This window comes from Anomaloglossus baeobatrachus, chromosome 2 (assembly GCF_048569485.1).
Source record: "Anomaloglossus baeobatrachus isolate aAnoBae1 chromosome 2, aAnoBae1.hap1, whole genome shotgun sequence".
NCBI lineage: Eukaryota > Metazoa > Chordata > Amphibia > Anura > Aromobatidae > Anomaloglossus > Anomaloglossus baeobatrachus.
Window position 1 is genome coordinate 478,958,724 of NC_134354.1, and position 21,318 is coordinate 478,980,041.

At 50.8% G+C, this 21,318-nt stretch overlaps 2 protein-coding genes across 4 annotated transcripts in view; one reads left to right on the forward strand and one right to left on the reverse strand.

Moving 5' to 3' along the window:
- Positions 1-2,229, reverse strand: part of TXNDC9 (thioredoxin domain containing 9) — a 29,711-nt gene extending 27,482 nt beyond the window's left edge. The window contains exon 1 of the mRNA XM_075336409.1: positions 2,101-2,229. The gene's annotated coding sequence lies outside the window, so the exon portion shown is untranslated. The remainder of the gene's footprint in view (positions 1-2,100) is intronic.
- A 315-nt stretch (positions 2,230-2,544) lies between these two features.
- The window catches only part of EIF5B (eukaryotic translation initiation factor 5B), a 181,880-nt gene continuing 163,106 nt past the window's right edge, over positions 2,545-21,318 (forward strand). For 2 of the 3 annotated variants that reach the window (XM_075336406.1, XM_075336407.1), the window contains exon 1: positions 2,545-2,661. In XM_075336406.1, coding sequence (XP_075192521.1) covers positions 2,627-2,661 — 35 coding nt within the window. In that variant the 5' untranslated portion in view covers positions 2,545-2,626. The remainder of the gene's footprint in view (positions 2,662-21,318) is intronic. The other variant, XM_075336408.1, reaches the window with a different exon arrangement.

Below are 21,318 nucleotides of genomic sequence, written 5' to 3' on the forward strand. Positions count from 1 at the left end.
ATTGAATTTACTTTAAACCAGTTTATAATCTTTTCCTCCTTCTTGCTTTTGCACCAAAACTGAGGAGCCCGTGGGAGCACGGGGGGTGTATAGGCAGAAGGGGAGGGGCTTTACACTTTTAGTGTAATACTTTGTGCGGCCTCCGGAGGCATAGCCTATACACCCAATTGTCTGGGTCTCCCAATTGGAGCTAGAAGAAAAGGAATTTACGGTAAGTAAACAAAATTCCCTTCTTCTCTCAAATACCTTATGTTGGTAATAGTGCCTGTGAGAGGCGCTATTGCGGTCCGCTGTTCCCCATGCCTGACCCCCGGGCTCCGTAACCATTGGGGATCTGATGTATTAGCAAATACCTCCAATTAGATATGTAGTATAGTTCTCCTGATAGAGCCATGTCTATTAACTCATGTGCAGGGCATTGCAGCTTAGCTATACATGGTTACGACCACTCATATAGTGACAGTTACTTGTAGCCTTAACCATGGATACCTAAGCTGCAATATCCTGCACATGAGGTAAAGGACATGGCTATATCAAGAGAACTATACTACATTTCTATTTGGAGATATTTGCTAATATCATTATTATACCTACTACATATTGGGATAGGATCTTGGAGATGGGAATACCCCTTTAAAAAGGCACCTCATATCCAACAGTGTTTCAGATTACCAAGAAAGAATTGGTGGGTTGAAAATTCTGTTCAGCATTTGACGAAGGGTTTGCTGTGAAAATTAATTGCGCTGTACGAGTAACAAATCTTGTAAATGCAGGTGCACTGCACACATGCAATGTTGTACAATATAATATTGCCTTACTGTACTTAAATCTAAGGTCCTTAATAGAGATATTGCGACACCGCATGGAGGTGATGTGTGCTCGGGGGGGGCGCCGCACCGCATGAGGGTGATGTGTACTCGGGGGGGGGGGGGGGGGGGGGGAAGGGGGGGGCGCCACTCCGCATGGAGGTGATGTGTACTCTGGGGGCATTACACTGAGTGGGGGTCTCCGTGGGACCATGAAAGCAGTACCACACAGTGTCTGAACATCATAGGCCACCATACATTAGATTAGAAAAGGACCTGTCACCAGGTTTTTCCCATATAAGCTGCGGCCACCACCGGTGAGCTCTTCTATACAGTATTCTAGAATTCTGTATACAAGTGTCCAGACCTCTGTGTATAATGTAAATAGCACCTTTATAATACTCCTTTAGGGGCGTTCCAGTCTGATGCCTACTCCATCTTGTGATTTCCGTCCTTCTGCCCAGCCTCGTGCATGTCCTGCGTCATGCACACAAACACCTCCAATGCGCTCCTACGCAGGCGCACTTTGAGCTGAAATGCTGAGTGCAGGTCAAAGTACTGTAGTGTGCATGCGTGGACGGTCTTTGACCTTTCCTTGCACCTGCACATTACAATGCTCTGCCCTCAGCCGTTCAGATCAACGTGGGCAGGAGCACAATGGCGGCCTCTGTGTGGATGACATAGGACGCGTCATGCACACAGGGCTGGGCAGGAGGACAGAAATCGCACAAGATGGAGGCGGCGCCGGACCAAGAGCAGTGAAACACAGACTGAGCCGTCACCTAGGTGACTATTATAAAAGTGTTTTCACATTCTACACAGCGGCCTGGGCTCTTATATACAGTATTCTAGAATGCTGTATATAAGAGCCCACTGGTGGTGGCCGCAGCTTATAAGGGAAAACATGGTGACGGGTTCCCTTTAACATCAGCCGGGCCCACCGATAACAATAGGGTCGTCTAGCAGTGTAATGGCTATGGGGCCTCCTACAGAACATGTCGGAGCCGGGACTGCCGACCCTCCTGTTCTCCGGGAGATCAGCCTCGGCCTCTGCATAGGACAAGGGCAGTCTGCAGGGACGGTGCTGCTGTACACCTGTCAGTCTTGGGAGGATGGGAAGGTATCACCACACAGCGCCATCCCTCTACTGCCCAATAACCAGATGCAGGAGGTGACAATGGTGCTCCATGATGCACAGGCCTCGCCCGGTACCACCACAGCCGGGGCGGCACACCGGGGCCTCCCCTCCCTCACACCGGGGCCTCCGCTCCCGCGCCCCCTGGTCCCACATTACCTGCTGTCCGCCCGCACCGTCAGCTCCACACCGGCCACTCCCACTAACAGCGACCACTGCCAGGACAACTAAACCTCCGTACAGACGTCGCCCGGCTAAACGTAGATCACGTGCTCCTTACGCATAACGTCACGACGTCTAAGGGGCACCTGTCGCCATTTTTGTTTCTGGCATTGGAGAAGTCTGATTTTACAGTGAACGTGGTAAAGCTCAGTGCAATGTGTAAACTGTTGTATCCATGTGACCTTCCATCGTAGTTTACCCCTCGCAGAAATAATAGCCGCCTCTCATGACATGGCTGAGATGAATCGCTGACTAGCACCGCCACCGACACTGCTCTTGTAATTCTCTACGTTGGAATGACGTAATCGTTTGCGATCAGACGCCTCACCCTATTGGCTGTACGCGGGCAGTAACCATTGACGGTGTGCCGGGAGTAAGGTCGTGCGCATGCGCAGAAGACAGCATTAGCAGCTTGTGGGCACCATATGCAGCGAGGTGGTAGAGCTACACTGACATAGGCACCATGGGCAAAAAGCAGAAGACCAAGGCCGAGGAGAGGTAACGGCAGGGAGCGCCTTGTGCCACCGACATACTCTGCAGCGTTTATGAATGGCCGGACAGGTGCGGTGTGCTGTGAGGCCTAGGAGCCTGATGGATGGGAGGTCCCGGTCCATGCAGCATGCTGTGCCCAGTGTGCACCCTATGGGCAGTCACCAGCTGCCAGGACAGCATGGCAGGAGACGCAGGCTTACCCCTGACAGGCCTGGGCATGGCTTCTGCAGAAGCCTGCATGGTTATTGATGTGCACTCCACTACAGTCTGTTGTTATCTGTTATCAGCCACCCAAGCAGACTGTCTTGCTGCCCCTCCTATATATCCAGTTGTGAGCAGCCCTATGGTCCCAGCAGTACTGGTAGTGGAATAACCCCCCTACAGAGGTGACCCAGCCCCCCAACTCATCGCTGATATTAGAAAAGCCGGGTCTGGGGCCTCCAGCGCCATTATTTGGTTACAACTTCTACCTATAAGTGTTGTCACTAAATTAACCTTCGTCCGGCTGAATAGGTACAATTGTAACTATTCCGTTTTAAAATTGCAACAATTTTTTTTTCCAAAAGCCGTAGAGGGCTGAAAGTTCGTGACATCTCAGCAGTTTTGGTCCAGAATATATTGGCCAAATTTCAATAAAATATCTCCACCCCCTTCTGAGATAAGGGGTCGCTGTTAACGTAAAATTATGCAGCCTGACAAAGGTTAAACAAATATCAATACTGAGATCTGGTCCCCATTATACGTCATTTAGGGCTCATTCAGACAACCGTATCTTCATCTCGAGTGCGATCCGTTCTATTGTGCCGCCCTGTGCTCGACGGCAGACGAGCCGCTTGGGTCCGGACCCGGGAGTCCTCCGGTCACTCCGACCAAAAAGAGGGGTTGATGTTTTGGGGACGTAGGTGTACGGCCGGAGCCGTGTCTAAGTTTGTGACGCCACGCACGGGATGTGGTAAAGGTGGACACCACCTCTGCAGTTACGGGGCACCCGGGGGAGATGTTGCGCAGCAAGTTGTTAACCCCTCTGTGGGTAGGGATGGTGGCCCCGGGACCCGTTAGGGAGAGCTGGGCGGTGCAGGGAGATGGGAGGCCGGAGGGCACTGATGTACTCACGATTGGTAACACACAAGTCTCTGGTAAATCAAGGTGATGGTGGTCGGTGCTCGCTGCCGGCTGCAGTCTGGTCCCCCACCCGGTTGGTGGTCTCTGCCTTTCTCCTGCACTGTTTGTGTGATGGTGGACTACCTGCGCCTGCAACGTCAGGAGTCCGCTCCCCGGCTTGTGGTTGCCTAAGGAGCCCTTTGCCCGCAGACGCTGGCCCGTGGGATTTCTCTGCCGTGGCGGTGGCCTTTTATCTTCCTCGTTGGGCTGTTGTCTTCAGTCAGGACTTTGGGTGGGACAGAACTTAGTCCTGGCCGCAATCAGTTAATTAGCTAGCCACCAGTAGCTTCTGGACCTAGCTTCAGGGTCTGAGTACCCCCCTTCATGCTTAGGTTTCCGAGTCTGTTCCCCGGGTCGATACCGGCGGGCCACTACCCTGTCCCGGTCCACCACAGTTCCACCGAGCCGTCTTCCTAGCTCCTGCAGACAGAGGCCTGCGTCAGCCTCCTAGCCAAAGGCACCAGGGCTCCTACCCTGGCACCTGTCAGTTAGTTGCAGACCTGACACACAGGCCTGCCTCCACTTAACTTCACCTCCACTAACAGACTTCCAGACTAAACTCAACTGCACTCACTTGTGTTTCCTGCCTCAGGCTCTCTGAACTCCTCCGGTGGGCATGTCCAACCACCTGACTCCGCCCCCTGGTGTGTCAAGCACTGAGGGAGGTGACTAGGGTTTTAATGTTTGGCTGCTGTCACCTTGTTAGGGGACTGGTGTAATGCGGGGCCCTATCTGTGACTACCTGGCCCGGCCAGGGCATCTCACTATACTTGGATCACACTCGGACCATTGTTAGTGAGGAAGTGCATGTGTCCAGAACAGTCGCAGCATACACAGCTAGCCTCTGAGGATCAGATCACACTCGGGCATTGTTAGTGAGGAAGTTCATGTGTCCAGAACAGTCGCAGCATGCGCAGCTAGCCTCTGAGGATCAGATCACACTCGGGCATTGTTAGTGAGGAAGTTCATGTGTCCAGAACAGTCGCAGCATGCACAGCTAGCCTCTGAGGATCAGATCACACTCGGGCATTGTTAGTGAGGAAGTGCATGTGTCCAGAACAGTCGCAGCATGCACAGCTAGCCTCTGAGGATCAGATCACACTCGGGCATTGTTAGTGAGGAAGTGCATGTGTCCAGAACAGTCGCAGCATGCGCAGCTAGCCTCTGAGGATCGAACCACGCAACAATGTAGAGGTCCAGCACTCTTCACTTGCCCACTAGCTCCACTTGGCAACAATGTTACTGATAGTAAAAAGGACTATAGGTGGTGCGCTGCATAGAGGAAAAACTCACAATCTAAAAATAAAAAGAATTGAAGCAGCAGCACTCAGCATTTGTGTCCACGATTCTTTAATTTTAAATCCATAAGATCACCAAATTGCAGGGAAGGGGGAGCGGGAATTGGCCATTTCTCTCGTGTCAAGCCGCGATTCAACAGGTCAGCGCAGTTGACATGCACTAAACGGCCGTTCCCCTTCCCTGCACCCAGCATAGACAGAGCAGGAGCTGCCGGCAAAGCGCACGGAAGAAGTGACATGTCACGTCTCAGAATGCAGCGCTTCTGCAGTAGCCGAAGCGCTGCGCTCTAAAACGCCACGTGCGCACGGCCCCTGCACAATCTCCATAGACTGTGCAGGGGACGCAGGACGCATGCAGTTACGCTGCGCTACAAAGCGCAGCGTAACTGCATGAATTACGCACACGTGCGCACATAGCCTTAGGCCTCTTTCACACATCAGTTTTTTGCCATCAGGCACACACTGGCGAATTGTATTATCGCCGGATTGTGCCACATGGCCTCACGTTTCATACGACGTGCGCCGGATCAAAAATTGTCTGTGCGGCCGCCGGAAGCAATTTCCAACGGAACGTTTTTTTCGGACCAGCGAAAAAACGGATCCGCGACGGCGCCGTCCGTCTTTTTTACAATGGAAGCCTATGGGCGCCGGATCCGTCGTCATCTGACAATTGATGGAATAAGGCAACGGATCCGTTTTTTGTTTATGGGCATGCCCAGTCGGTGTGTAAATTCACTTTTGGTGAAAAAGAAAAAGCTCTCTCTTTCTCGGTCAGTCGGTCTCTCTCTGTCGCTCTCTCTCACCCCCTCTCTCATACTCACCGGCGCAGTGCTGCACGGCTGTCACACTGCTCCGGCGGCTTCTCCTGCTTTGAAAATGCCAGCCGCTCATTCCATCTCGTATTCACTGCTTCCCCCGCCCACCGGCACCTATGATTGGTTGCAGTCAGACAAGTCCCCACGCTGAGTGACAGCTGCAACCAATCACAGCTGCCAGTGGGTGGGTCTATGTCTTGCAGTAAAATAAATAAATAAAAAAAAAATGGCGTGCACTCCCCCCCCAATTTTGATACCAGCCAAAGTAAAGCCACACGGCTGAGAGCTGGTATTCTCAGGATGGGGAGCCCCACGTTATGGGGAGCCCCCCAGCCTAAAAATGTCAGCCAGCAGCCGCCCGGAAATGCTGCATGCATTAGATGCGACAGTCCTGGGACTCTATCCGGCTCATCCCGATTGCTCTGATGCGGTGGCAACCGGGGTAATAAGAAGTTAATTACAGCCCATAGCTGCCACTAAGTCCTAGCTTAGTGATGGCAGGTGTCTATGAGACACCCCCCCCATTACTATACTGTAGTGAAAGTAAATAAACACAAACAACGAAAAATCCTTTATTTGGAATAAAAGACAAAAATAACACCCTCTTTCACCACTTTATTAATCCCCAAATACCCCTCCAGGTCCAACGTAATCCACACGAGGTCCCACAACGCTTTCAGCTCTGCTACATCGGAAGCTGACAGCGAGCGGCTGTAGAGCCCGACCGCTCTCTGTGACCTCCACGGAGCAAGTGAAGTGAGTTGCGCTGTCAGCGGTGACGTCACTCAAGGTACCTGCAGCCACAGCTGGATTCTCGTTGCCAGGTACAAACTGCTACAACGGATCAGTTTTTTTTTTTTTTTAACGGATCCATCCCATTAGTTCTACCACAATCTCCAACGCATCCGTCAACATCAGCCACAAAACGGATTGTGCCTGATGGTAAAAAACTGATGTGTGAAAGGGGCTTTAGTGAGGAAGTGCATGTGTCCAGAACAGTCGCAGCAGGCACAGCTAGCCTCTGAGGATCAGATCATACTCGGGCATTGTTAGAGGAAGCGCCCGTGTCCAGAACAGTCGCAGCATGCACAGCTAGCCTCTGAGGATCGGATCACGCAACAATGTAGAGGTCCAGCACTCTTCACTTGCCCACTAGCTCCGCTTTACAACAATGTTACTGATAGTAAAAAGGACTATAGGTGGTGCGCTGCATAGAGGAAAAACTCACAATCTAAAAATAAAAAGAATTGAAGCAGCAGCACTCAGCATTTGTGTCCACGATTCTTTAATTTTAAATCCATAAGATCACCAAATTGCAGGGAAGGGGGAGCGGGAATTGGCCATTTCTCTCGTGTCAAGCCGCGATTCAACAGGTCAGCGCAGTTGACATGCACTAAACGGCCGTTCCCCTTCCCTGCACCCAGCAATTTGGTGATCTTATGGATTTAAAATAATCGTGGACAGAGATGGTGAGAATTGGATCACACTCGGGCATTGTTAGTGAGGCAATGCATGTGTCCAGAACAGTCGCAGCATGCGCAGCTAGCCTCTGAGGATCAGATCACACTCGGCCATTGTTAGTGAGGAAGTGCATGTGTCCAGAACAGTCGCAGCATGCACAGCTAGCCTCTGAGGATCACATCACACTCGGGCATTGTTAGTGAGGAAGTGCATGTGTCCAGAACAGTCGCAGCATGCGCAGCTAGCCTCTGAGGATCAGATCACACTCGGGCATTGTTAGTTAGGAAGCGCCTGTGTCCAGAACAGTCGCAGCATGCACAGCTAGCCTCTGAGGATCACATCACACTCGGGCATTGTTAGTGAGGAAGTGCATGTGTCCAGAACAGTCGCAGCATGCGCAGCTAGCCTCTGAGGATCACATTACACTCGGGCATTGTTAGTGAGGAAATGCATGTGTCTAGAACAGTCGCAGCATGCGCAGCTAGCCTCTGAGGATCAGATCACACTCGGCCCATTGTTAGCTTTGTTGTATTCTCAGTTCACGGACCCATAGGGTTTAGTTGATCTACTGTATATACAAATTTTTTTTAAAAACGTATCGGTGTCTCCAGTTGAGTCTTTCCTATTCTCATCCGTTTTCATCAGACTCTGCCATTAATGTGTATGTGGCTCTGTATAAGGCCTCCTTTACATGTCCGTATATAACACGTAGGTGAAAAACCTGTACTGGAGTCAGTCATTGTGTCATCCGTGTGTCCGTTTTTACCATTGGTGTGGCAGTGTTCTTCACAGAATAAAGAAATGACAAACCTATACTTTTCAATGTTAACATTGTACAGCCCCCCGACTGTCCACTGATGCCATCCATGTGCTGTACGTGTTTTACACGGGCCCATAGACAGACTTTATTAGTACTCGTCATCTATGCTGTTGGGAAAGAATAAAAGGATATGTGAGCAGCCTCACAGGTTATAACGGATAGGTTTGGTGTCTGTGGGGAAAAAAAGGATGCCACAAGTACCGGAAACACGGACACGTGAGGGAGGCCTAGGTGGATTCAGTCATCCACCCCGAGTACAGATGCACAGACTGGCTATGGATCTCCCGAGCTGACCGTGACCGCTTTTTATATATTTCTGGTCTGGAGACCTGCGGCCAGTCTGTACTCGGACCAGCTTGCACAGGCGTAGGAATCTGCAACAAAATGGATGAAACGCTGTCGTTCTTCAGTGTTCTGTACGAGTGTCATTTTTTTCTTAACTGATATATATTGTCAGTGGGAAAAAAAAAGTTCAGCCGGTCTGTGGGAAAAATGGCCTGAAAAAAATACATGCTACTAGAATACCTGATAAACAATGTCTCTCTGTGGTAATATCACAGGAGCCATTACATTCATTGGAGGCTTCTTCCTCGGGTCTGGATCTAAATATTCCTATTCTTAAGGCCCAGTCACACAAAACAACTTACCAGCGATCCCAACAACGATACAACCTGATAGGGATCGCTGGTAAGTTGCTAGGAGGTCGCTGGTGAGATGTCACACTAAGGCGGGCTTTGCACACTACGACATCGCAGGTGCGATGTCGGCGGGGTCAAATTGAAAATGACGCACATCCGGCATCGCATGCGACATCGTAGTGTGTAAAGCCTAGATGATACGATTAACGAGCGCAAAAGCGTCGTAATCGTATCATCGGTGCAGCGTCGGCGTAATCCATAATTACGCTGACGCAACGGTCCGATGTTGTTCCTCGCTCCTGCGGCAGCACACATCGCTGTGTGAAGTCGCAGGAGCGAGGAACATCTCCTACCGGCATCACTGCGGCTTCCGTAGGATATTTGGAAGGAAGGAGGTGGGCGGGATGTTTACATCCCACTCATCTCCGCCCCTCCGCTCCGATTGGCCGCCTGCCGTGTGACGTCGCAGTGACGCCGCACGACCCGCCCCCTTAACAAGGAGGCGGGTCGCCGGCCAGAGCGACAGTCGCAGGGCAGGTGAGTGCATGTGAAGCTGGCGTAGCGATAATTTTCGCTACGCCAGCTATCACAATATATCGTACCTGCGACGGGGGTGGGGACTATCGCGTGCGACATCGCAGCATCGGCCTGCAATGTCGCAGCGTGCAAAGTACCCCTAAGCGACGCTCCAGCAATCCCACCAGCAACCTGACCTGATGGGGATCGCTGGAGCGTCGCTACACGGGTTACTGGTGAGCTGTCACACAGGCAGATCTCACCAGCAACCATTGACCAGCCCCCAGCCAGCAGCGCTGCGTGGAAGCAATGCTGCACTTGGTAACTAAGGTAAATATCGGGTAACCAACCCGATATTTACCTTGGTTACCAGCGCACCCCGCTTAGCGCTGGCTCCCTGCACACCTAGCCACAGTACACATCGGGTTAATTACCCGATGTGTACTCTGCTACGTGTGCAGGCAGCAGGAGCCGGCTTCTGCGGACGCTGGTAACCATGGTAAACATCGGATAACCAAGAAGCCCTTACCTTGGTTACCCGATATTTACCTTCGTTACCAGCGTCCGCCGCTCTCACACTGCCAGTGTCGGCTCCCTGTTCCCTGCATTCCTAGCCACAGTACACATCGGGTTCATTACCCAATGTGTACTGTGGCTACGTGTGCAGGGAGCAGGGAGCCGGCACTGACAGCGTGAGAGCGGCGGACGCTGGTAACGAAGGTAAATATCGGGTAACCAAGGTAAGGGCTTCTTGGTTACCCGATGTTTACCGTGGTTACCAGCGCCCGCAGAAGCCGGCTCCTGCTGCCTGCACATTTAGTTGTTGCTCTGTCGCTGTCACACACAGCGATGTGTGCTTCACTGCGGGAGAGCAACAACTAAAAAATGGTCCAGGACATTCAGCAACAACCAACAACCTCACAGCAGGGGCCAGGTTGTTGCTGGATGTCACACACAGCAACATCGCTAGCAACGTCACAAAAGTTGTTCCTTAGCAGCGATGTTGCTAGCGATGTTGCTTAGTGTGACGGGGCCTTTACCTCTTGGTTTACCAGCTGTAGCTTCCCATGTATGTGGAGCAGTCACTATTTCCATGGCCTGACTTGTACTTTTCACCTCGTGCTTCCATTGTATACCGTTCTGATAGCAGAAGATGTTATTCTAGGACACGTTCATCCACGTTACTTCAGAAGTTTACTCTTTTTATGATTTTGTGTATTATAGTAGCTACCATTTCATTTATCAAGAACAAACACCCATTTTCAATGTGAATAACAACTGTTACCATCCTGACGTTGTTTCTATCACTGGTTGGATATAATGTAATTCTTATGGTTATTTAAAGCACTACTACAGTGGTGGAGTGGAGCTTTAAATTTAACTCTTCCTCCCCCGTCGTTATATTCACCCTTCCGCAGCTTCATTGTTTTTCAGCATCGCTCCGGTCCAGTGGGCCATCTTGTGCCCATAACGTCTGCCTGTCCGAAAGTCAGAAATTACGTCACAAGCAATCAATGTAGCTCTATTAGCGGTTTAAATCAAATTTTAGAGGGCCAGCAGCCGGCCTTCACTCATTTTTAGAGAGGCATCAGCTGGCACTCCGCCAATTTTTTTCTTTTTCAGGGCTACAATTTTTTTTTTTTTTTTTAAATTAAAACCATACAGTTTGCAGATGGGAGCACAACAAACAGTCATCCACGAGACCTAGCTTCCTGTCCCACGTTTAAGTGGGACGCGGACAACACTCTTGAAGCCAGAACAGTGCAAACAGGTGGTGGGTTGGACGGCAGATAATGCTTCCAGTCTGTTTCCCAGCACCACCCTGTCTCCCAAACAGTCCAGTCTCACTAGCGAAGAGTCATCCTTAACCTGATCCTCCATCCTCCCACTATGGCGAGCCTCAGGAGACTAGTGATCCCGAGAATCAAGTCTTTACATTTCCATTACTTGCTCTGGGTTCTCACCCTGCACGTTTCAAGAGGGAGATGAGGAGATTGTGTGTAGTGATGCCAAAATATTTGAGCAGTCACGTTCAGAAAGTGATGACGGTGTGCAACGGCAATTGGTGTCTCAAGTATTCGAAGATGATGAAACACAGTTTCTAACAAGTCAGGAGGAGGACCATAGTGTTTAAGTGTAAGACAAGGGGGTGGACAATGAAGCCACTCACCCAACCTGGCAAGGTGCCATGCAAAGTGAGGACAGCAGTGCAGAGCTTGCGGGATCAGCAGCACCGCAACTAACTAGCACAGGGAATGTTTTGTTCTTACAACAACTCACAAAAGGGTAAAGGTAATACACTAAAAACTGCAACGTACCCTGATGGTTCCCATACAGACTAGAAATCCCAATCCTGCGGTCCCTAGTGGTTTCTGCTGGAGTTGGAATAACCTTGACCACAAACTAAACAATGGCAACTCGGGCCTATGCTTCCTGATCGGCCATCGAGCACTTCCTGTTCCTCCTAGGGAACTGGAGGGCAAAGCAGAGTGCAAATTACCTACAGAAGGGAAGGTGTGGGGAAGTAGAAAGTGATACCAGATTGAGAAGACAAACAACAAATACAAAATAACAGAGTAGGTGAATTTTGCTGAAGACTATGCCACCTACTTACTGACAGCAAACATAAAATAGGTGCAGAGTGGAGGACAAAAACCGCAATATCCTTGCTGGTCTTCTACTGATTGGCAGAAACTAACAGCAATATGGCTGCATTTCAAAAGGAAAGTATCACCAGCCGGAATTACCAGCAGTAGGCATGTACTTAACCCCTTAACAACCGCGGGCAGTAATATTACATCCCTGCGGTCATAGTGTTAATCCCCACCTGCTGCTGCAGGCGGGGATCCACGCACAAGTCGGCTGATTTGTACAGCTGATGTGTGCCTGGCAGGTAAGAGTGGAATCGCTATCCACCCGTATCTGTTAACCCCTTAAATGGCGCTGTCAAGATGTGAGAGTGCCATATTAAAGGCGATAGCGGTAGAAGTTTAGTCACTGCCAGATACTGGAAGTCACGTGACGTGATCACGTGGATCGGGTGGTTGTCATGCTAGCACAGGGTCATGTGATGACTCTTGTAGCTCACAAGACCTGTAACCAGCAGCCGGTTATAAGAGATGATCATTTCTCCCGGTCTGAGCGGTGCTGCTCTAATTGGGAGAAATGAATGAGCGATCAGACAGCTGATCCCTATAGCCCCTTAGGGGGTACTAGTAAAATAAAAGAAAAAAGTTTTAAGAAAAGTTTTAAATTAAAAAAACCTAAAAGTTCAAATCACCACCTTTCGCCCCATTGAAAATTTAAAGGGTTAAAAAAATAAAAATATACACAAATTTAGTATCATCGCGTTCAGAAATGCCCGATCTATCAAAATATATAGATTTTGGCATGAATCAAGCAGTGTTGTATGTGTTGGCATGAATCAAGCAGAGCTGTATGTGTTGGCATGAATCAAGCAGAGCTGTATGTGTTGGCATAAATCAAGCAGAGCTGTATGTGTTGGCATGAATCAAGCAGAGCTGTATGTGTTGGCATGAATCAAGCAGAGCCGTATGTGTTGGCATGAATCAAGCAGAGCCGTAGGTGTTGGCATGAATCAAGCAGAGCCGTAGGTGTTGGCATGAATCAAGCAGAGCCGTAGGTGTTGGCATGAATCAAGCAGAGCCGTAGGTGTTGGCATGAATCAAGCAGAGCCGTAGGTGTTGGCATGAATCAAGCAGAGCCGTAGGTGTTGGCATGAATCAAGCAGAGCCGTAGGTGTTGGCATGAATCAGGCAGAGCCGTATGTGTTGGCATGAATCAAGCAGCGCCGTAGGTGTTGGCATGAATCAGGCAGAGCCGTATGTGTTGGCATGAATCAAGCAGCGCCATAGGTGTTGGCATGAATCAAGCAGAGCCATAGGTGTTGGCATGAATCAAGCAGAGCCATAGGTGTTGGCATGAATCAGGCCGTGTTTGGATTAAGCAGAGCTGGATGTATCCATACTAACATACTGATCCATTTTATATACTGTCTAGACCAGGGGTCTCAGACTCCCCCCAAGTAAATGGACTGCACATAGAAATATATTGAGTATGACAGGCCGCGTGCTTTGCAGGACAAGATGACCTTTTTAGAGATCCCATTGTTTTCTTCATCGTTCCTTATGGGAGACCCAGACCATGGGTGTATAGCTTCTGCCTCCGGAGGACACACAAAGTACTACACTAAAAAATGTAGCTCCTCCCTCCGAGCATATACACCCCCTGGATAACCAAATCTAGCCAGTTCAATGCTTTGTGTTCAGGAGGCACACATCCACACATGCATTCTCATCTGATTTTTGATTTTAAAGAGTTTGAAGAAAAGCGGGTCCAAGCTGGACTCCCGGCATGTCCCTTCTCACCCCACTGTGTCGGCGGTGTTGTTAAGGTTGATTTCAGGGCTGGAGCCTTACATGCCGCGCTCCTTCACCATCCCTCGGGCTCTGGCTTGAAGTGGGAGCCAGCACGGTTCTCACTGCTTTGCAGGAGACCGGTCTCCATCCGCAGCCCTTTCAGGACCCTGCCGGACGGAGCACTCATCCCTCAGGGACCTGGCCCTGCGTCTCACAAGCTAAGTATTTGAGACGTTATTGCAGGGGGTCCTTTGCATCTTTATTGTTGGGGAGAGTGTGTCAGGTTACTTTGGTGACATTTCCGGCCGGTTCTCTGGTTTTCACCTGAGAACCGCGCCGAGGGTGCCTGCTCGCCGGCCGCATTGTAAAATTTAGGCCCCGGCTTCGGCTGCGGCCTACTTTTGTTTTCACTGCCCCTGCATGTCAGTCATGCAGAGGGACAGTGCGGCGCCGCCCACCGGCCGATCAGCACAGGGGAGGACACTCCTCTCTGAGGAGATGCTTCCCTCCCCTGTATATCTCCTTGGCCCTCCGGTTCCCGCTCTTGGACTAGGCCCCGCCCCCCTCCTCCCTCCGGCGCCATTTTATCAGCGTTCTCACACTGATCGGCGCTGGCTGCTGCATCTCTGCAACCTGTCTGGGGGTCCGAGCTGTGGGATCCGGAGGGCACACAAAACGGTCTGGTAAGCCACAACCTCTGGTTGTGGACTTTCTTATACACTCTCTGGGGGTCATTCTGAAGGAGTGTGTTCTTTACTGCAGAGCCTCCACCTCAGCAGCATGTCTCACACTAGGAGCAAGGCTGCAAGGCTGTACTCAATATGCACTGCATGTAAGCTCGTACTGCCTGAACCGAGCACATATCCACATTGTGATGCCTGCTCTAACATGGTGGTGCCTCAGCCTGGAGTCTCCCCAGTGGTCCCTCCGGCTGCTCCGGCCCCGGTGGCTGAACCCCCGGCTTGGGTAGAATCGTTTTCTAAGGCTATCTCCCAGTCCTTTGCCGACTCCATGGGAGAGTTGTCCCGGACTCTGCTGAGCATGCATCAGCCCCCTTCTCAGGGCGCCTCTGCTGCTTCGGCTCGCTCTGCAGAGCTCACAGAGGATTCTTCATCTGCTCCCAGACCCCGTCCTCCTAAAAGGAGACGCAGGGTCCCCTCTCCTTCCTCGTCCCGCGGCTCCGATTCACGAGCCGACTCGCAGGACGAGGAGGATGTCTTTACTGGGGGCTCGGACGCTACCTCCATGTGCCCCATTGATCTGACCGAGGGTGATGCGGATGTTAGTGATTTGATTGCGTCCATTAATTCTGTACTGGACCTCAATCCGCCAGTATCAGAGGAGCAACCCTCTCTGGCAGAAAAGCACCAGTTTACCTTGCCTAAGAGGACAAGGAGTGTGTTCTTTAACCACTCCAGTTTTCAAGCCACTGTGTCCAAGCCCAGAGCCTGTCCTGACAAACGCTTCCCAAAGCGTGGTTCTGATGACCGTTTTCCTTTTCCACCAGAGGTGGTCAAGGAGTGGGCTCACTCACCAAAGGTAGACCCTCCGGTGTCTAGACTCTCAGCCCGGACAGTTGTATCAGTGGCTGATGGCACCTCACTTAAGGATCCCACTGACCGCTAGGTTGACCTCCTGGCCAAGTCTGTCTATGAGGCGGCAGGGCCCTCGTTCTCCCCATCCTTTGCAGCAGTGTGGGCTCTCAAAGCCATCTCTGCTTCCCTAGAGGAGATGCATTCCCTCACTAGGGACTCTATGCCTGAATTGGTTGCCTTAACGTCCCAGGCTTCAGCCTTTTCAGCCTACGCCATGTCTGCCATGCTGGAGGCTTCTCACCGCACTGCAGTGGCTTCGGCTAATTCCCTCGCTATCCACAGGATTTTGTGGCTTCGAGAGTGGAAGGCAGATGCTTCTTCAAAGAAGTACCTTGCTGGGCTCCCATTTGCCGGGTCCAGGCTGTTCGGTGAACAAGTGGATGAAATTATTAAGGAGGCTACTGGCGGGAAGAGTACTTCCTTGCCACAGACTAAACCCAGGAAACCTGTCCAGGGCAGGAACCAGTCGAGGTTTCGTTCCTTTCGTTCCTCTAACTGGGCGGCCTCTAAGCCCTCGGCCTCATCCACTAACTCAGCCAAGGACCAGAAGCCCACCTGGCGCAAGAAGCCGCGTCCACAAAGGTCCGCAGGAGCTGCTGCCACCAAGGCAGCCTCCTCTTGACTATCTGGCCGAGCCAGCAACGTCCTTGGTCGGTGGCAGGCTCTCCCACTTTGGCGACGTGTGGTTTCAACACGTCTCCGATCAGTGGGTGCGGGATATCATCTCCCACGGCTACAGGATAGAATTCTCTTCCAGCCCGCCAAACAGCTTTTTTCTGTCAACTCCCCCCTGCTCCAAGGCCGCCGCCTTCTCTCAGGCCGTGGCATCCTTACAGGCCAACAGAGTAATTGTACCGGTTCCCGCCAGGGAACGGTTCAGAGGTTTTTACTCAAATCTATTCCTAGTCCCCAAAAAGGACGGTTCCTTCCGGCCCATCCTGGATCTCAAGCTTCTCAACAAGCATGTTCAGGTGCGGCATTTTCGCATGGAGTCTCTGCGATCAGTCATTGCCTCAATGACCCAAGGAGATTTCCTGGCATCCATCGACATCAGAGATGCCTATCTGCATGTGCCAATTGCAGTTTCACACCAGCGTTGGCTACGTTTTGCAATCGGAGAGGAACATTTCCAATTCGTGGCTCTCCCCTTCGGGTTAGCCACGGCCCCTCGAGTATTTACCAAGGTAATGGCAGCAGTGGTTGCGGTTCTGCACCTCCAGGGGTTGGCAGTGATTCCTTACCTGGACGACCTTCTTGTCAAGGCTTCATCCAGTGCAGACTGTCAACGGAGTGTCTCGCTCACTCTCGCCACTCTTGTTCAATTCGGGTGGCTTGTCAATCTGCCCAAGTCCACTCTGACCCCGACCCAAAAACTTACGTACCTAGGGATGCAATTCGAGACTCTGCCGGCACTTGTGAAGCTGCCCTTAGTCAAACAGCAGTCCCTCCATCTGGCGGTGCGCTCTCTGTTGAGGCCCCGCTGTCATTCCATCAGGCACCTCATGCAGGTGCTGGGTCAGATGGTGGCGTTAATGGAAGCGGTTCCCTTTGCCCAGTTCCATCTGCGTCCTCTGCAGCTGGACATTCTCCGCTGTTGGGACAAGCGGACTTCTTCCTTGCACAAGTTGGTGGCTCTGTCGCCACAGACCAGGAGCTCTCTTCAGTGGTGGCTTCGGCCCCTCTCTCTGTCTCAGGGACGCTCCTTCCTGATCCCGTCCTGGGTGATCCTCACCACAGATGCCAGTCTATCCGGCTGGGGAGCAGTATTTCTCCACCACCGAGCACAGGGCACTTGGACTCCGTCCGAATCAGCCCTCTCGATCAATGTGCTGGAGATCAGAGCTGTACTTCTAGCTCTCGTAGCCTTTCACCACCTGTTGGCGGGCAAGCACATTCGAGTCCAGTCAGACAACGCGACAGCAGTTGCCTACATCAATCACCAGGGCGAGACTTGCAGCCGCCTGGCAATGTTGGAGGTTCAACGTATCCTTCAGTGGACGGAGGACTCCAAGTCCACCATATCCGCAGTCCACATCCCAGGAGTAGAAAACTGGGAGGCAGATTATCTCAGCCGTCAAACCGTGGACAGCGGCGAGTGGGCTCTGCATCCGGCAGTGTTCAGGTCGATCTGCCGCAAGTGGGGCACTCCGGAAGTGGATCTAATGGCATCCCGGCACAACAACAAGGTCCCGGTTTACGTGGCTCGCTCCCATGATCCTCAGGCCTTTGCAGCGGACGCGCTGGTTCAGGATTGGTCCCAGTTCCGTCTGTCTTACGTTTTTTCCCCCTCTAGCTCTCTTGCCCAGAGTCCTGCGCAAGATCAGAATGGAGGGCCGTCGGGTCATACTCATTGCTCCAGACTGGCCCAGGCGAGCTTGGTACCCAGACCTGCTCCGTCTGTCCGTAGAGGTGCCATGGCATCTCCCGGACCGCCCAGACCTTCTCTCACAAGGTGCGTTTTTCCGCCAGAATTCTGCAGCTCTCAGATTGACGGCGTGGCTCTTGAGTCCTAGATCTTGACGGCTTCTGGCATTCCTCCCGAAGTCATCTCCACTATGACTCCGGCTCGGAAGTCTTCCTCGGCCAAGATTTACCACAGGACTTGGAGAATTTTCCTGTCCTGGTGTCGTTCTTCCGGGCATGCCCCTTGGCCTTTTTCCTTGCCGACCATCCTGTCCTTTCTACAGTCCGGTCTGCAGCTAGGACTATCCCTCAATTCACAGAAAGTCGTTTTTCTGGTGGCCATAACTTCTCTCAGGAGAGTCTCTGATTTGTCTGCGCTCTCTTCGGAGTCACCTTTTTTGTTTTTTCACCAAGACAAGGTGGTTCTCCGTCCGACTCCGGACTTTCTCCCTAAGGTGGTGTCTCCTTTCCACCTTAACCAGGACATTTCATTGCCTTCCTTTTGTCCGGCTCCTGTGCATCACTTTGAGAAAGCGTTGCATACTTTAGATCTGGTGCGGGCGCTCCGGATCTATGTGTCACGCACCGCTGTTCTTAGGCGGTGCACCTCTCTTTTTGTGCTGACCACAGGTCAGCGCAAGGGTCTCTCGGCTTCTAAACCGACCCTAGCTCGTTGGATTAGGTCGGCCATATCCGATGCCTACCAGTGTACTCAGGTGCCTCCCCCGCCGGGGATCAAGGCGCACTCGACCAGAGCTGTCGGTGCCTCTTGGGCTTTCAGGCACCAGGCTACGGCTCAGCAGGTCTGTCAGGCTGCCACTTGGTCTAGTCTTCACACCTTTTCGAAGCACTACCAAGTGCATGCTCATGCTTCGGCAGATGCGAGCTTGGGCAGACGCATCCTTCAAGCGGCTGTCGCCCATTTGTGAAGTTAGGTTTTGCCTACTTCTCAGTTTGGTTTATTTCCCACCCATGGACTGCTTTGAGACGTCCCATGGTCTGGGTCTCCCATAAGGAACGATGAAGAAAAAGAGAATTTTGTTTACTTACCGTAAATTCTTTTTATTATAGTTCCGACATGGGAGACCCAGCACCCTCCCCGTTGCCTGTTGGCAGTTTTCTTGTTCCGTGTGTTTTCACCGGCTGTTGTTGTAGACAGAGGTTTCGGTTGTTCCGGGTTTTGCTCTATCTCTACTTGTGGGTGGATGTCCTCCTTCAGCTTTTGCACTAAACTGGCTAGATTTGGTTATCCAGGGGGTGTATATGCTCGGAGGGAGGAGCTACACTTTTTAGTGTAGTACTTTGTGTGTCCTCCGGAGGCAGAAGCTATACACCCATGGTCTGGGTCTCCCATGTCGGAACTATAAGAAAAAGAATTTACGGTAAGTAAACAAAATTCTCTTTTTTCTGTATGACTTTTTGATCTTTTTTTTCTTTATAATTGTGTTTCTCATATGGATTTTGGTACTGTAATTTTTTCCTTCATTTTTACATAAAACCGCATTTAATAATATTGTCCCTTTGCCTGTAATAATGTCCCCATCTTGGTCCCTATTCTGTAATAACGATATCATCTTGTAATAATATCTCGTCATGGAATAACGTCCATTGTCCCCATTTAGTAGTAATGTCCCCTATTCTGCCGTTCTTTACGTACACACAGCGATCTTTTCCTCTTCCATAAACATGGTGGGGCATAGCACTAACGTCATTGCCTCCATGACAGATGTCAGATGCCAGCCTCTGATTGGCCGGTGGCTGGTATAGGTATTGTGGTGCATTTAGCTGGTCTCTGCACCACAATACATTTCAAATGAATGTGCTTCTACGGCTACTTTCACACTTCCGTTTTTTTGCATAAGTCACAATCCATTTTGTTACTGATGGGACGGATGCGTCGCACTTTGTTGTAAAAGAGAGACAGAGAGAGAGTTGCTGTCAGTTTTTTCGCCGCACAGAAAAAACGTTACATTCTGCGTTGCTTCCGCCTGGCGGTCAGTCAATCCACGACTGATCCGTCGCAAAATGGATGCAACGCAAGGCCATCAGTCGCAATCCGTCATTAATACAAGTCTATGGGGAAAAACTGAATCCTGCAAAATATGTCAGGATTCAGTTTTTTCTCAAAGCGACGGATTATGACTGAGGGAAAAAGATGGAAGTCTAGCCCTTGCTTTTCCCTGACCTGTCCAGGTTTTGAGCCGCCCTCTGTTGTATCTAGATTCCATGTTTCATTGACTAGATGCTGCATGTTCCTTTTTAAAAATGTCCTTTACATTTATTTTATGGAATTGTGCTGAAGCTTTTGTATTGTCACGTAGTAATTGTGGACTCACTGATGGCTGGTGTGTCTGAACAATGCTGTAGAAGTTGGTAGGTCATAAGCTAGGTGTTTCTCTGTAATCATTGTTGATAGCCATGACCTCATTGTTCCTGCCAGCACTCCTGAGGTTCTGCTGATACTGTTCAATGCAATACATATAATGTTTCCTAATGGTTGTGACTAATGATGAGCGAGCAGCACTACCATGCTCGGGTGCTTGGTACTCAGTGAGTAGTGATAAGTGAACACTACCATGCGCTGTACTCGTAACGTTAGTAGTGATGAGCAAAAACTACCATGCTCAGGTGCTTGCTAATTGTGATGAGTGAGTATTACCATGCTCAGGTGCTTGGTACTTGTGATGAGTGAGCACTACCACACACGGGTGATTTATACTCGTAACGAGTAGTGTTGAGCGAGCACTACCATGCTTGCTCATGTGATCGGTATCATGATGTGTGACCACTACCATGCTCTGGTGCTCGGTACTTGTAGTGATGAACGAGCACTACCATGCTTGCTCATGTGCTCGGTACTCATGATGTGTGACCACTACCATGCTCTAGTGCTCGGTACTCGTAGTGATGAGCGAGCACTACCATGCTTGCTCGGGTGCTCGGTACTCATGATGAGCAAGCACTACTATACTCGGGTGCCCGGTACTCGTAAGGAGCAGGTTGGATGCTCGGATGGGAGCGTCTCGTGTACTGAGTATAATGGAAGTCAATGGAGAAATCAAGCATTTTTCTGCAAGATGGCACTTGTCTTTGATAGAGGTATTTCAGCCATAAATGGTTAACTTTCATCCTCTACAGGCAGTAAATGTTACTCTGTGTTCACTACATTAATGCACTTAGCCAAAAGTGAGTACTTAAGTATTATCATATGCCCCCGTTCACCATACAGAGGCCTTAGGTGCGTTCGTCTAGCTCACATCTGGCTAGTATGTGCCAGCATGCTATGTATTTAAAGGGGTTGTCCTTTACGGAGGAGCGCCTCATGAATGCCTCTAGTAGCTGCATTAAATTAAAGAAATGCATGCTTACTCCCGGTCCTCCACTGTCATTGGCTGGTACTGCGGAAGAGCTTCTATTTTAAATGTAAACGTGGCCGAACAGTTACCTGTCTACGCCTTGTAATAGATGAAGGTTGAGGTGCCTTTTAAGCTGGCCATACATGAGGCCTATCGGCTGAACAGTCATTGGGCAGCTATTTCTCCCGGCTCCCCCATACACGAGAGGGAGAGAGGAGAAA